Here is a 17,482-nt window from a genome sequence, read left to right as displayed (position 1 = left end):
GGATTCACTTTGCAACAACATCATTATCTTTCTGTCACTGCATGATGATTGGCTGCCCCTTGAAAACAGAGGATTTGAATAGTGGGTGAAAGAGGTTTCTCACAGTCAGAAGTGTGTGTCTGACATAACAATTTAATGACGATAACTCCTCACTGACATATTTTTACCCGGAGAAATTCTTGGATTACTTTTTCAGTATGCTTTGGGTCATTATCATTTGCACTGGGAAGCTTTGCTCCAACAATTTTGGAGCATTTGACTGAATCTGAGCAGGAAGTACAGCCCTGTGCATTTTAGAAATCATCCTTCTACTTCTTATCAGCAGTCACATCATATATAAACACTAGTGACACAGACCTACTGTCAGCCAGACATGCCCATGCCATAACATTAACTCCATCATGCCTGACAGATGATGCATTTCTGTTTTTTATGCTTTTCTCATAATTCAGAAATAAGTTTATTGCAGTTTGATTTGATCAAAGATTTGATGTTTTCTAGTCTATTCTGGTCTTCTTGTTTTTGAGGTGAACCAGTGGTTTGCACTTTCCTGCCAAGTATTTACATTACCTGAATGCATCTCTTGATTGTACCCCAACCTGACAACTTCTTCACTTGGTTAGCTGCCGTTTTTTTTTTTTTTTAATCCGTGGAAGTAAGTCTGTCATCGTGCACTTTAGTTATCTTCTGTGGTCTTTCAGGCCAGTGTGTGCCTCCTTTTTCATTAGAATCTACCAGACAGAAGGTTTGGCAAATCTTAAAGTTTTTGCATTGTTTCACCCAAAGAATTGCCTTCCTCACTTGAATAAACATCAGCTCATCAATTATTGAGGAGTCCACTGAAAAGCTGCAAAATGTAAGTTCAACACTTGGAATCCAATAAATATTTTTTATCTGCTTTTTTTTCATGGAATAATGAAGGAATAAACCTCAGGTGCCCATCAAAATGCTTGTCAATCAATCATTAAATTGCTTTTGAGCCTCTGAAAAAGATGGACTGTGTATAAAAATGGCTGAAATTCAGTTTGTGGCTGAAACAGTTGATGCACTTTTTTTCCTTTTCTTTTTTTAAAATCTCCTTGAATTAAACCTAAAGACCTGCACTTCAATCATTCCTTGTTTGTCTGATTGAAAATCCACTGTGATGGTGTACAGGGGCAAAACTACAAGGACAAATGTGTCATTGTTGAAGAACTAACTGCATATGTGGACTTCAGAAGACACAACCACCCTGTGTAAGCCAATGGGATCCCCGCACGGAAAAAGATATATAACAATACATGTTTTTATAAATATAAAAAAAACCCTGATACAAGTATGTTAACGCTTAATATTTTGTAAATTATTTCAGGTTATTCTCAGGGTTCGCCTTACTATTCTGCTACATGGATTTCTGCAGAATTTAATCCTGTGTGATTTAAACCTTCCAGGTCTTATAGAAAACAAAAGGCCTAACCAGCTCTGTATACCGCCTACAAGATGGCACAGGCTCTCTGACACTGCAGCACTATTAAAAACTCATAGGAACAAATGAGTCGATGCAGGATACAGCATCTTTCCAACGGATCAACATGTGTACACCCACAAAGGTGCTGATGTTGCACAGAGACCGGTTGGCAGCAAAACACTCGGTGCCGTTTGTGAGGCCTTGTGAAGATGATATCCACATTTCTGGACCCAAAAAAGAAAAATACAGAAAAGCTGCGCTTTCAGAAGGGAGGGGAGCGTGGGAAAGATTTGTGTAAAATACGGTATAATCACTGCTAGGAGTCCATGGTCGATTAAAGGTCTTTTCAAAATACAGTTTTACATTCAGCTTCCTCTTGCTGTTTCCATAACAACCATGAAGGGATGGATGAATGTGCTCTATAACCTTCAGGACTAAAAACCAACAAGAAAACACACAGCAGCTGCATACACGAATACACACACATGCATCTGCCAGCCACTTGGAAACAAATGCGCGCACACACACACACACACACACACACACACACACACACACACACACACACACACACACACACACACTCCAGGCTGCTAAAGTCACTCTACCAAAGTCTGCAAAAGAACAAAAACACACACAGATTTAGTGGAGTGGGCAGAAAAATTCAAACAAGACTCTTGTGAGGCAGCACACAGCTTTAAAGTAGAATCCAGATTATTCTCCTTCTCCTCATTGATAATCAATCACCTCGATCAGTTCAGACAGGATATCCCATTAGACACCTACGCACCATCTCATTATCCCCAACCCACAAGTCTGCTTATGTCACTCAAGTAAAACTTTCAAGCTCTCGCTCTTGCCTGGCTCGCTTTCACACTCATAAATGCATAATATCTCTCACACACACAAAAGATGAAGCAATTCCCAGTGCTGCACCTATTATGCTTGACACAGGAGTGGGAATTGATTGAGCGTTTATCATAAGACAGATTCTCCTCAGCAACTTAGACTCTCTGACAGAGAGGCCGAGTAGTCCAATTAGAAACTGATAGGACGACAGAGGTTACATAGGAGGTGAGGAGAGGATGGATTATACAATGAGGGTGTGCTTTCCCTGTGGACCTTAATTAGCTCTTAGTTGTATTGTTTGAATCAGGGAGAGTATATTAACCCCCAACCCTGATCAAATACCTCACTAAACACCAGAGGCACACACGGTCAAACACATGCACAGCTCTGTACTAATTTATTATATATAGACCTTCACTGGCTGGTGTATAGCTCACTCCTCTAAAGCTGACGCTAACTGACCTTTGTTTAAAAGTCTTATCCATAAACAAGCATCATCTGTAATCCAAAACTAGGGTTTTCCATTTCAGCCCTAAAAATATTTGTTGTGCCTTTGAAATGGGCCCATTATACTTTTCCTTATTTTTTTGTCATATACATTATAATGTATTATAGAGGTAGATTCTCATATTAAACATAGCATCAGCTTGACTGATACAACGACACACCCAATATATCAACAGATATAAGCCGTTTGCCAAGATTTTGGCAGGTTTTTAACAACCGATAAATTCTACATTTTAAAGAGTAAAGACAAGCTGGCAGAAACACCCTTCAAGCATGTTATGAGTGCTGCTGTTACAGAGTTTGTCCACCAGAGGGCGCTTCACAGTTGGCAACAATGTTTGAAATGCCACAAATAACTTTACAGTAAAGCAGAGTGTAATAAGAGTAGTAAGTGAAATAAGTGCACCGTCTTATTATCTTTATAATGACTCATAAATAGACAAATGAACAAATGTTAGGAAAATCTGTTTATGTGGTCTAAAAGAAAAAAAAGTACTGGCCAATTTTTTGTATTGTACTGGTCTTAAGAATCTTATACCAGTTGTGCTCCATGCACCAGTAAGACCTGAGACTGATCTAAATACTTTTAGAGCAGCTTCCTTACCTGAAACTGAGCTGACATTTGTCACAAAGGCCCAGTATACGAGACAGAACAATTATTTCAAACTCTTAAAAATTGCCTTTTATTGGTTTTGTTCATTTGTTTTTTGCAAGTAAAATGCAAGCCAGTAACTAGTTTTAAAAAATTAACTGTAATGATTAAAAAAATCTGTAGCATGATTACTGCTGTAAAAGTGCAGAGACCATGTTATGCATGCAAGTTCGTTCAAAGAGCTGCTCGCACAGAAAAAAATAGAATTGTTACAAAGTCTAAGTTGATCACAGAATATTGCCACAGAACATAAAATATACTGGAGGTGTCCTTTGGTACCCCTCGGCCTCCTAGTAAATACAAGTATTGTATCAATTTGAAACTCCTATGTCACTTTGTTCTTGAGTCATCACATTCGCAAGATTTTCAGAAAATTTCACCTCACCTGACCCTGCAGGGCTCTAGAGTGTGACCAATTTTTTCAGTGGTGCGACTAAAAAAAATATTTGGTCGCACCAGTGCGACCAAATATTTTTGGGTAACAAAAAAAAAAAAAAAAATCTCTGCAACTCTCCGTGTGGTCAACAACAGACACACATTATGCCCCTATCGTGGACTAAACCAATCAGAGATAGTCAGGGGCGGGACCTCTCTGATTGGCCGTGGTCCAGTTGAAAATGCAGTTGGAAGAGAGAGGTGAGTAGCTTGAATAAAGCGATATCGATTCATTAATGGATTCCACACAAAGACGTAAACACAGAGCGGACCCGACGCATCAGAATCAGCTTTGTCTTTCTCGGCTTTCTCACCCCACGGCCCGCACACGGACACGCTGTCGGAGCTCAGCGATTCTGATGCGTCGGGTCCGCGCTGTGTTTCCGTCTTTTTTGCGCTAGATTTTGAGCTGCAGGTTTTGTCTCTCCAACTAAAATTCGCCGAGCCAGCAGCAAAAGAAGCAGCAAACTACGCTTCACATTTGATCAATGTCGTCATGAATTCACTCTTACTTTTGCTGTTTTGCTTCCACCACGATAAAAATCACACTTCATGCACAGCTCTCTCTCTCTCTCTGTACTTCAAGAACAGTTTCCCATCTCAAATCTCTGTTTTCTGCATTATTTATTCGCTTATTACCCACCAGTCTACCGTTGTTTACAGCGCTGTCGGCCGCTGTCTTTTTCTTTTCTTTTTCTTTTTTCACTTAAATGATCTCAGACAAGAAAGCCTAATTTCTGCTGTTCAATACTGAAGAAATTTAAACTTCTTAAAATTATGCAAAATTGCAGAATATTGAAGAATATTTTTAAGGTCATCTGCTATAAAACGCCAGACCAGGAAAATCTCCTTCATGTTTTTCTGTGGTTTTTTTTCTCAGTTACTTTGACACAAAGGCATCTGCTGTGATGTTCACAATTCTGATGAAGTCTCATGTGTATCAGTACTGACAAATGATCAGAATTATAATATTTCTGACTGTCTGAGGCTAAATTGAATCGAATCAGGACTTTGAGAACCGGAATCGAATGGATTATAGAAATCAGTGATGATACCCAGCCCTAGTGAGCAGCCTAGGCCTGACAGAAGTGGATGTAGCTGTGGGTAATAAGAAAAGATGAAAAGAACTATTGATAACTTTTGTGTTAAGTTAAGGACTGATCCGTCTGAAATTCACAGCCAGCTCTGACACGGTGCCATCAATCTTTGAATGCTGAAAAAACAGCAGTGTATCCAGAAAACACATTATATGCTGCAATAAATGCACTGCCCAAGTGTCCCCTGTCCCCACTGCCTTTCAGCAGCAGGCAACAGCAAACAGGTCATCAGAGGAGGCCAAGATGATGATTAAGTTTAACATTTTCTACAATATTGACAAAGCAATTTAAGTACAAGTTTGTTAGTTAATCATTTAGAAATGAATATTGTCTGTATGGACTTCCCCCCAAAGAAAGTGCACATGTAAAACTGCGGTGTTAAGCGATGCGGTTGAAAAATTTGAGTGCGCCTAACTTTTGTGCCGGTACGCCTAACTTTAGGCGTACCGGTGCACCCATGTCAAAAAGTTAGTCTAGAGCCCTGCCCTGAGGTTGAGGTCGTTAAGATTTGAACTCGTCCAAGATTTTTAGTCGATACACCTATGACAACAATTTGAAAGCCCTTTGTCGCTTTGTTCTAGAGTTATTGCATTCACAAACTTTGCTGTCCATGTTGTGCGCTTGCCTTCAGCGTTTTACAGCTGAGGGCTAATAAAATCTATGGTGCACAAGGTATCTAAAAAACAAAAATAAAACTGGTGTTCTTGAAAGCCACGTAAAGGGTTATCAAAGGGCATTAATCAAACGGCCATCTTTTTGTTTTTTGTCTTTAGTTCATGGAATGGCAACCTGTACATAAACCACCAGGTGTATCAGTTCAGGTCCTTTTGTCCATTCACCAAATCCATCACTGTGATAACTGTAAACCCAGGAAATGACAACAAAACTGTCCACTTACAGATGTAATGACCAGTCAAAATCACCTTGTTAGGCTAATGTGAAACCTAAAAACCCCAGACTGTTTTTCCCAAGGATATAATTAAGAGTGCACATGCACAGACACACAGACACATGCACACTTGCTGTCTCTGGCTCCCACTGGGTTAATACTTAAGAACATGCTTAAAGCCACAAAAAAGACAATTACACACATCTGCAAGCCATTAGGTCTAATCACATAGCGCAGCACAGGCAGAACATGGAGACTGTGTGTTGGCCTCTATTTCATTTAAACATGTAGTCAGGACTAAATATTAAACGCAGAGCTTACTGCTACTCTCCTCATAATGAGAATAATCACCAGCACAAAAAAAGGTCTCCAACAAAACCTTATTGCCGAGGGTTTCTACTATACACCGCTGATGGAACAATAGACCCAGCATTGTCATACAACTGTAGTTCATCTTTTCCCCCTTACACACTTCCTCCTGTGCAGTGAGGAAAAAAATAGGATTAGAAGGGATAAGTGTGATCGTCTGGCCTATGAATAAACTTGACTGTTTCACAGACAATGAAGGTGACACAGTAGCTCACGTGCTTTTAGAGTAACAGTTCGATTACTTTTTTTTTTTTGTCAACTCGTCTCCACGGTAACCTCTACCTGTTTTGTTTAATTGTACTAACAAAGCATTCAGAAGTGAAACTGTGCTCAGTCAGAGCTTTCAGGATCATTGTCCTAATCTCACTGTCAACAGAGGCAAAGCAAGAACAACCCACTCAAAGAAACACCGCCCCGTAATTGTCTTGTTGTGCGATTTTATGTGGCAGACTTGGTATTACACATGTATATTTACTAACCCGCTTTAATGTGCCAGTCTATATGGTTTTTCCATCTTTAACACGTTTAGGAGGAAAACAAACGTCTATGCACTGATGTCACTGAGATACTGCTTAAAAAAAAAAAATCAAGCTGTGTTCATTTTCCTTCTAAACTGAATCAAATGATTGCTTTTCTTCATCTCCTGCTTTTTTATTTTGTTCTTTTAGTAAGACAATAAAATCAGACTGTGACAAAGTTGAAAAGTTAGAAAATTATTTTCAGAAATATTATTTGCCTGTCTGCCATAGACTCTAGTCAGGCTCATTAGATGATTTGCAGAGTGTGAAAAGGTGTGTGAAAAGTGCCAATTTAAACTCTCTCAATAAAACAAAGACATAGGGCTGTGCGATATGACCAAAATCTCATATCCCGATATTAAGACATCTATCGTCCGATAACGATATAAATCACAAAAATGTAACATTTTCTGTAAATTCTGTGAATGTCGGGCAGCTCGACTTGCGTGAAGTGTTTCCAGCTGGGCGTCGCGTACCTGGAGTCGAGTGTTTTAACAGATGCATGAAACGATACATTTTTAGACATAAGTTGTAACGGCCGCCGTTTTCTTTGTATTTATTACACAGCGTGCTGCGGGGAAAAGCCTGTTCTAATGTTTGAGTCTAAGGTTTATTTTTTAGCACCTGACGGCTCTTTTTTGCTTCTCATCCGTAAATACTCTGCATCTTTCACGTGATTCAGTTTATTTTGAAAAGTCTCAACAGGATCTTGAGCTTTATTGTGAAAGGTTTATGTGGAAAATAAACAAGCGGACACGAGGTGGTTTTACCGTCATTGTTGCTAACGACAACGCATAAAAACAAGCGCTTGTCTGTCTGTAGTGTGGTTATATTAAATATAAGAGAAAGAGAGAACTTTAGGAAATTAATATAGCCACTACAGTGACCATCAAAATAATGAAAAAATATTGCCGTAAACAGTTTATTTTGCGACACCACGAAACAAACGACAGCGTAAAATGAAACATAGACGTTTTTATATTGTCATCTGATATATATCGTTATATCGAACAGCCCTAAGACATGTTCCCAATGTTGTAATAACAGCATTTCTCTAAAGAAGTTAATAAGTATTCCTATTTCTTGACAATCTTTTCAAAACACAAAGTAACATATTAATGTTTTCCTTTAGTTCTACAGTAGTTTAGATATTATACTCTTGTCTGTAACGTCAGACTCACAAAATGTGGAAAAAACTAAGACTTTTACTTTCAGCTCCCTTTACTTAGTACTAAGTTGCCAGATTGCAGCCACCTTTAAATTGGCTCACCTTTGGATCCCAACTACACACCTGCAAAGTGACTGTGTCTTATATGACTGTGATGCATGGTTGACAAAATATGTCCACAGACAAGTTTTTGCTTGTACTCGTACCTGGTGTAAATGCCATCCAGTATGCCCACACAGGCCGCTGAGGCTGGGACGTATGAGCCCATCTGAGCCATTACACAGATAAGAGCTACCTGGCGAATGTAGGAGCTCTTACCCCCCATATTAGGCCCAGTGATTATCATTGTTCTCCTGCCATCACCCTAAAGGGAGGGAGAGAGAAGAGGATAATAGCTGTGACATAGACAGAAGGCAAACGAGAAGAGAGACAGAAAAAGATATATGCATGCTGTCCTGCACAGCTGAAGCTGTGGGTGGACTGAAAGCTTGGCTTCTCTTCCTATTGGCTTGTGCTTCTGTTACAAGATTAACCTACACCCACTCCAGCGCTGAGCTAGGAAGCATGTGTGTATGCATGTATCTGTGTGGTTTCGTGTAAGTCTATGTGCGTATTCATGTGTAAGACAAAGTCTGTGTGCCTTTGCAGTTTTGTTTCAGCACGGTCTCAGTGTGTTAGCGAGCAGGCAAATGTCTGTGTATGTTTTGGCTTGGCTTTTTTTTTTCTTCAAAGTTCTCTGAATGAGCCTGTGTGTGTGTGTGTGTGTGTGTGTGTGTGTGTGTGTGTGTGAGTGAGTGTGTGTTTACCTGTAGTTCAGTGTGGTTGGGCACATACTGGTTGTGCTCTCCCATCAGTAAATCAATAGCAGGATGCCTGCCATCCCTGATCGTAATCTGGTGCTTATTGTGACACACCTCTGGCCTAAAAACAGAACAGTCAGTTAGGCGTGTGAACACACACCCACGCCGAGTGTGAAGATAAATATGTACAGAGTAAATGTTAAGCTGTACTGACAAAGATTTTGTTAAGGCAAATCTGTATAATTAAAAATAAAATTAAAAAAAGTAGAATATTGTTACTTTGTAAATATATTCTGCTATCTAGGATTGCAGTGGAAATCAATACAACACTTAATTATGTTCACTGTATTATTTATTTTTAAAACTATAAATAAAACAAAAATGATCATCATTTGGGAACTTGGGAAGTTCTGCTTTACCAAGAGTAAAACTGCTTCTTTTCATCATTTATTCAATAGAAAATATCCACATATCCGTGATATGTGGATATTCTTATGTTGAAAGACTGAGTGCATTTTGAGCTCAAAAACTAGAATTTTTCCTTCAGCACAAATAACTTCTTGCTGGCACTTTGCATAATTGTGCACCACTCATTGACCTCAGCTGTAAGATGTTTGCATTTCCTTGCCGGGATTTTCTTGCATCAACAAATCCTCCCAAAACACTTCAATGTGGATCAAGCCATTTTTTCCCTTCTAGAGGTAGATTAGTGTTCTTAGGGTTATTACAACACTGATATGTTCACTTCCTGTTCAACTTCAGCTCTTGGACAGATGGCCTCTCATTATCTCAAAGCACTTGGAAATTATGCATAATTCATAGCTGAATCAATGACTGCAAGCTGCAGAGTCTGAGACAGTGAAGCAAAACCAAAACATAACATTCAATCCACAGTGCATCACAGTTGGTATGGGACCATTTTCCTGAAACGTTATTAGGTCTGTGCCAAACATATCTCATGTTACAACGACCCTTTATCTTTCTTGTTTTCTTCATCTTCCATTCATTAGTTCAGAGCACTTTATTCCACAAGTCCTGTTGCTTTGCTTATATGTTGATCGTCTAATTGCAGTTTTTCTCTAATGTTATTTCTGGACAGCAAATACTTTTTCCTGGCAGATCTCCCGTGCACATTGCATTTGTCCAGCTTGTGCAGTCCCTCTCTTACACATGCACTTTGACACCAACCAGCTGCAAGAGTTAATTTCCGCTGATTACGTTTTGGGGTTCTTTTTGTATCAAACAGTCTGCTCTTTGGCTCAATTTGCTGGGGCAGCCAGTTCCACAGAAAATCGCTTGCCAGACTCATTGACAACCACATTCTTTACTCTAAATCACCTTAAAGACCTTTTTAGACCTTGGCATGTTCACACAACAAACGTTAATAGCACAATAAGGCACAGGGTGCAAGCAGTGCACTGCTCCATCTAGAAATCCAAGGATTTCAAACAGAAGACACAGTATAAGACTCTACAACAGCACTGTGAAGTGCATCCTTCTATACGGTCTGAATCTGGCGCATTACCAAGAATGACATCCGAGCAATCAAGTTGTTCCAAAATGGAAGTCACATATGCGACATGTTCCTTCCAAACAAATGCTCACACATGGAAAAGTAGAGTAGAACTGCCTGTATCAACATCACCCATAGAATAAAAACAAAGAATTGCTATTACAGGTCCTGAAAGGATAACACAGATTGCCCTCAGATGGACGCCATAATCTGACGGAAGAGGAAGATGTTCAGACCAAATAAAATATTGATGAGGACTAAGCTAGCAGTGCTACAAAAGATGGGTCTCTGATGGGTACATGCATAAGATGGGAGGCTGTCACAAGTTGGAGCCTTACGTCCCACATGGAAAGAGAATAACAAACCACACATGGCAGAGATTCCTGTCAAACTGATGGATGTGAGGCTGCAGACAAATTTGGGAGTGCACTAGTTTTTCCCGTGTGTCTGATGTGCTTTCTTAATTTATTTCTCATTTTCTTGGTTAATAGAGTCTCTTTCAAGTTGGATTAGAGTATTTCTTGGTTGAATGGATTAAAAAAGCCAACAATATCCACTTTAACACACAAAACGTAACATTTCCAGTCAAAGAAACTAATGACAAGTAGGACATAAAAATACAATGGAAAGAGGCCCAGAGGTAGCAGTATATGAGAAGAAGCAACCCTGAAACACAGAAATTTGTAGCACAGCATAAAGGTGTATGTGAGACTGTGTGTGTGTGTGTGTGTGAGAGAGAGAGAGAGAGGCAAAGAGTGAGTGAGTGGGAGAGATGTTGGAGTTCTGGCAGAGCACACTGCTGAGCGGGGTGCACACACCCACACACAACCTGTCTGAGACTATAGGACACGACACGACCCCGAACCACATACATATACAGTGTATCCCACACCTAAAAACACATGCACACAACCAATTTACATACTCAAACACATGCATCAATATTTATGGTCATCGTGAGAGGACATCACCTGCAATAGTCCCCTTGTTTAGCCACCTCAGCCAATGAAAAGAGACAGTCCATGGTTGCTAGGTGACTAATAGCCCTTTTCATGGTGTGGTAGTGCTCCCCAAACTGACTGTAGAGAGAGAGAAAAAGAGATTTTGAAGTGTTCTGAGTAGACAGCACTGACGGTGTACTTGACTAAAACAGACTAATTCTGGCAGGCTGAGAGCTGTGGAGGCATACCTCTGAACCACAGACTGGCATGTTTTCAGATTTTTTTCCAGCTGAGTTTATAGTTAGGCTTGTGTGTGCGTATGCATATGTGTGTGTGTATATGCGCGCATGTGTCTGTCATACTCCAGAAAATTGGTCCACTCCCTCTGGCAGTCCAGCATCAGCTGCTCTCGGAGCTGCTGCAGCTTCTTGTAGCGGTCCACCAGGAAAGGAGAGTGATACCTGCTGACTGCCTTGGTGCTGCAGAGGAGACGGGGGTAAACGTGAAGTACAGAAGGCAAGGCAAAGAATGGACTGAAGTGAAGAATTAAACTACTGTATTTTAGCATATAAGAGGAGTGTAGCATACTAAAAAGAAATTAATTTAAAACCACTATTACACAAGTGCTGATAACTTCTGGACACCAGGTATGTTTTCTGTGCCCCCTTAAAACAAAGAGACAACTTGTTGCATATCTACTTGGGTTATGACCAGTGTCAATATAAAATTATTACTTGGTAGTCAGTATAATCTTTTAATAATATAAGTTTACTTATGGTAGAATGCTGTATGTAATCATTTGTGTTTAGAAGTAAGTAGTTGATGGCATATTGAAAGAATGTCTCATCATACGAGGTTTGTGTGCATTCCAGAGTGTTCTGGCATTCACCCCCCACATCCTAGGAGCATGGGAAAGGTTGTACCTTCTTTTATTGTTTTACAGTAGGATAAACGTAGCTATGTCAGTTTTAGTCTAAGTGCCTTTTTTACATATAGATGAACTGTTGGATTTTCCAGACCAGCAGGTTTAGGGAAGTCGTTTATGGGGCCACACTCGGACACACACACACACACACACACACACACACACACACACACACACACACACACACACCTAAACATCCACATTCCAATGTAAGGAACAAACACCCACTGATGTATAAATAAAGACCAGGGCAGTCTCAGAGCGCGTGTCACAGAGCGCTCACTCTCACTGCGGGTGCTCTGTGCTGCCCTTGCTGCAAGTAAATCTGTGTTTCTCCTCTCTGATTCTCAACTGAAGAAGTGTTTTAGAATACATCTCTTGACATTTGTTTTGGTCCTTCGCAGCCGGAACGGAAACATCAGAACTGTTATCTGTGACTCTGTTCCAGGATCTGGCGGACTGAGTCCTGACGCCGTGGGAAGCCAGCACCGAAGTCTGTGCACAGCCCTCTTAAGAATTCGGGTCCGGACCGGTGTTCTTAGTCTGGTCCACGGCGGTGGGATTCAGTCTGACAATCCGAACCACCACTGAGACGTCTGAGGGTGAGAAACACTATTTTGGTATATAAAACAGCCGCAAAGGTTTAAAGAAACGTGATAAAATAGGTTTAAGTTCGCCAATAGGAACTGTGTTTAGACTAGTTTTAGAGGTAGCTGAAATTACTTTGTGACAAATTAAAACACGTTGAGATAAAGAAGTGAAAATAGGTTTAAGTTCGCCAAAAGGAACTGTGTTTAGACTGGTTTTAGAGGTAGCCGTAAAATACTTCGTGACAAATTAGCGCGCAAATGTCTATGTGTGTGTATGTGTCTGGAAGTAAGTTGATTTTACAGCACAATACGCTGCTGAACTACTTCCACTTTTGTCTTCTTTGCTGGGGCTCACGTACTGGTGACAAAGGAGAACGGTTGAGTTTTGGGCTTTCATGAGTTATGTATGCCAAAATCATCAATATTAAAACAATGAAAGGCTTGAACTACTTCAGTTGTGTGTAATGAATCTAAAATATATGAAAGTCTAATGTTTATCAGTACATTAGAGGAAATAATGAACTTTATCACAATATGCTAATTTTTTGAGAAGGACCTGTAGAATACTGTTTCACTAATTGGTCCATGGCAAGTACTACTACTTTAGAACCAGCAGAAACATCTTAAAGCTTTTCCCCACCCATTATTGTCTCATACTTCAAAAATACAATAGCTTAAGTTTGAAATTTAAAAAATAAATAAATGAATACCTGAATACATTTGCTTGTCCTATTTATCAGGGTCGCTGATGCCAACAGACTCGATAAACTGATCCGTAAGGCCAGTAGTGTTGTGGGGATGGAGCTGGACTCCCTCAAGGTGGTGTTGGAGAGGCGGATGTTGTCCAAAATAAAGACAATGTTGGATAACACCTCCCACCCACTCCATGACATGCTGGTCAGTCACAGGAGCGCGTTCAGTGAGAGACTGAGAGTACCAAAAAGCACCACTGAACGACACAGGAAATCATTCCTGCCTGTGGCCATCTCACTGTACAACGCATCCACCTAAGACACTCATGTTTCTTTTTCTTTCTTTTTCTTTTTTAGCTATTTATTAATAAACGACTTATGTATATATATATGCCTGTATATATTGTACTATTCTTAGTTAGTGTATTGTCTGTCTTGTTAATGTCTGTTTATTATGGAGCACTGTAACAAAAAAATAATTTCCCCTAGGGATAAATAAAGTATTCTGATTCTGATTCTGATTATAAGAACCAACATGGACTTGCTCTACCCTCATTGGGTGAGTTCATTAATGTTAAAATTGAATATTAGAATTCTTAACTCTTAATATCAATATTAAGAGTAACCAGAGCCTCCATTACAGGCCTCTTAGACATATAATATGTAGCAATCAGGTGTTAACAGTTAAAGGTAGTGAGATTTGGAATAATATACCAGCTGTAATAAGAGAATTTACAATCTTTTATTGGATTTTATTGTTGTAATTTTATGTTTTCTTGTCTGATGGAGTGTTTTGTTTGTTTTTTGACTTGCAAGGGGCTACAGGAGAAAAGCAGGCCTCTGGCTAATTCTGGAATATTTACAGTGGTATGTTTATTAATATACGCTGTCCCTTTTAAATAAATACATTAAAATGCCAAAGCATCTTAGTCTTAAAATCTGGACTTTGAAAAGCTACTCCAAAATCTTTTTTTTTTTTTTAAATTTAGCCATTCAGAGGTGGCCTTGCTTGTGTGTTTCAGATCAGTGTTCTTTCTGTCCATAACTCAAGTGGGTCCCATCAGGGAACAAACTGGTGGCTGGATATTCTCCTTCAGGTTTAATGTTGTTTTAAAAAATGCTGTGTTAGTTTTAACACAAGATATATAAGGGCAACAAACTTTCAAAAATGTATTCTTCTGTCTTGTAAGTCCACGGAAAATTTTGAACTGCAGGTCCTTGAAGGGAATAAATGCCCTTTTACATGCCAACCCAGCGTTTTCCTTCATCACCACGAAGGAAAACAGTCTGTGGTCGTCCGAGTTTGGTGATTTTTGTGTCACAGGTTTACGTGCTTAATACAGGGACTTCCACAGCCTTTTCAACAGCGCTGCAGACCGCGGGGGAGGGGGGCAGTGTTTTGGAAATGAGAGTCTTCACTACAAAGCTTTCTTCGTTATGAATTAGCATACATGTTTTTATTGAACATCTAAAGAACTAGCAAAAAAAACAAACTCTTGTAGAGGACATAAAGTCAGAGATAGAAACGACAAGGAGCAGGTGCATCTAGTACAGGTAGAGCTGCAGCAAAAACCCACAGAGCCCAGCAGCCAGCGCAACAAATTCTGGATGCTTGGCTTTTAGTTAGCAGTTAGCATTAGCAGCACATGCTGTGCTGTGAAAGGACCTTTATGCTGCGCACTGTGACTCACAGCAATGGTCCCGGGTCAGCCCTGACTTTGTGTTAAACTAATCCTAAAGTAATAATGGTATTTCTAACCACTGATATACCACAACTTTATCCTTTCAACAGCTGCTGAAAGTTAGGGGACCTAGCTTCTATCAGATATTTATATAGAGATCATCCTCCAGCTTCAAACTGTATTACCCTCAAGGACCTGCAGTTCAAAAAAAGCGCCCCTCCGACAGCCAAACCCATCTGTTCTCTGATTGGATTGTTACATTTGTGATTGACATGACATTGACCAATCAGATGAAAGGAAGAAAAATAGGGTCAAAATTCGTACTTGTAACTTGCAGGTGTTTTTTTGGCTAAGTCCACACACAAATCTTTTTTACACACACAAATTCTTTTTACACATACAAATCCTGATTTACAAGTACAAAATATTTATGACCACATTTTGAGCCCATACAGCTCTCCCCTTTACAAAAGCTTCCAGTCCCCTCTGATGAATTTCAAGGGACCCTCAGAGTCTTTCTTAAAGGACTATGACATTAACATAATCATTAAGCTCCTTGCACGTGCTCTTTGCTGATCGTTATTGGCATCCTGCAGATGGCTGGGATTCATAGGTTTACTATTGATAATATTGATCTGTCCACCAATCTACCTTTCTTGAACACCAAGGACCTTTATTATTCCAGCAAAAATTTCATTTTTGCCAATCCCATCTGTCTGTTCAGAGCCTAAAGAATCCATTCAGCTGCAGGATCCTTGAAAATCCTCAGATTTATCTTGCAACCCGTTGAAGGACCAGAGGCCTTTGTCAACCACTTACCTACAATATGACAAAGGTTTATAATATGACAATCTAGGAATCCTTGGCTACCACATAATATTTCAGCCTCTGGGGGCAAGGGTCAGGGATTCAGGGCTTCCCGTGCCATGTTCATGCTGAAAAGCAGTCTTCATAATTGAATTACCCAATACATACTGAAAATGCAACATATCAGATGTTTAAACTCAGAAATTTGATTTGTATTTAGTAATAAATGCTCATTTTGAATGTGACACCGGCAAAATATTTTTGAAAGATTTGGGGGAAGGTCACAAATGAAAACTAGAAAATTTATTTAATGAGCAAAATAAAACAAACACACCCAGTGAACCAACTCAAAATTAATTTAGTTAATTTGCAAATGGTAAGTTACAAAGAGCATCCCAGAGAGGCTGAATGTTTCACAAGTGTGTTAAATTAAGCATAATTTTTCAAAAAACAAAACATTTCACATTTTTTCACTACTTTTAGTTAAATTTAGGCTTTTTGCAAGTCGGTGCAACAGTTTTTTTAAATTCATATGCTGCTCGAAAAACAAACAAACAAGAAAAAATTGTAGCAGAGTTTAACTCAAACAGATCTTGATGAGGAACCAGGATTTTTAAGACTAATGCTAATATTTGGTCATTTAAAAATCAGGCATTCAGATATATTTTCTGATATTTTTTACATTTACTTTTTTTCTTCTCACAGAGACACAAAAAATAAACAGAATGCTCTGATCTGTTAAACTTAATTATTTAATTTTTTGTTTATACCCTGCTCGAATCAGCTGATTGTTGTTTGTGGCATTTGAAAGGGTACTGCCAACAGGGAAGCTGCAGGTATTTGCAACGACAACGCTCATAGCATGGTTGAAGTGTGCTTTCCGTCTCTTCTTTACTTTTCAGATTTTCATTTACTGGCCATTATAAATGCTAATACTGATAGATTGGAAATCAGCTAATAATAATAGATAATATGAGCCCATCAATACATCAGTGTGGCTCTAATCAGCAGTGCTAAAGTTAAAAAAAAGTAAGCTCAAATATGCTAACTCCTCAACAGAACTAATGGAAACTTGGTACGTATTTGTGCGAGTTTGTTACTACAAAGAATCTCTTTTTAACCTTTCATCTAGAGCTGGGCGATAAAACGATAACGATATGTATTGCGAAATAACTTTTTCTCGATAGAAAAATTAAACTATTGCGATAGGCCTCATCTCTCTTGCGCTCTTAAAAAAAAAAAAAAAAGAACAGCCAATCCAAATTAAGTAGCGCAGAGCCGAACCAATCACAGCCGCAGCGTCACGTCACGTGACTTGTTATGTACAGCACAAGTGCCAATCCGCACGTGTGTATTTGTTTGGGAAGCAGCCAGCCGTGCCGCCCGGGTAATGGAGGAAATGAGTGTGCCGACTAGAGAAAAATCAACCGAGAGCGTGACCGAAGGTTATCGAAGAGAAAACAGATGATGGTTCCAATGCCGGAGAGATTGTCGAACAGAAAGGCCATAGAAGTTTCGTAGTGTGAAGGTATTTCAGCTTTCAAGTCTGACAAAAAACAGACTAGCGCGCACTGTAAATTGTGCCGAAAGCAAGTCTGGAA

General features: G+C 39.5%; 1 protein-coding gene across 2 annotated transcripts in view; it reads right to left on the bottom strand.

The window, feature by feature from the left end:
- The window catches only part of msh3 (mutS homolog 3 (E. coli)), a 59,481-nt gene that overhangs the window by 21,206 nt on the left and 20,793 nt on the right, over positions 1-17,482 (bottom strand). For both annotated transcript variants that reach the window (XM_039620702.1, XM_039620703.1), the window contains exons 17-20: positions 11,548-11,664; positions 11,216-11,323; positions 8,738-8,852; positions 8,138-8,295 (exon numbers count right to left, since the gene is read on the bottom strand). In XM_039620702.1, the coding sequence (XP_039476636.1) occupies positions 8,138-8,295; positions 8,738-8,852; positions 11,216-11,323; positions 11,548-11,664 (498 nt within the window). The remainder of the gene's footprint in view (positions 1-8,137; positions 8,296-8,737; positions 8,853-11,215; positions 11,324-11,547; positions 11,665-17,482) is intronic.

The sequence above is a fragment of the Oreochromis aureus genome, linkage group 12 (genome assembly GCF_013358895.1).
Source record: "Oreochromis aureus strain Israel breed Guangdong linkage group 12, ZZ_aureus, whole genome shotgun sequence".
Taxonomy (NCBI): Eukaryota; Metazoa; Chordata; class Actinopteri; order Cichliformes; family Cichlidae; genus Oreochromis; species Oreochromis aureus.
Note: the sequence above shows the minus strand (reverse complement) of the source record. Positions and strands in the feature narration are given on the sequence as shown.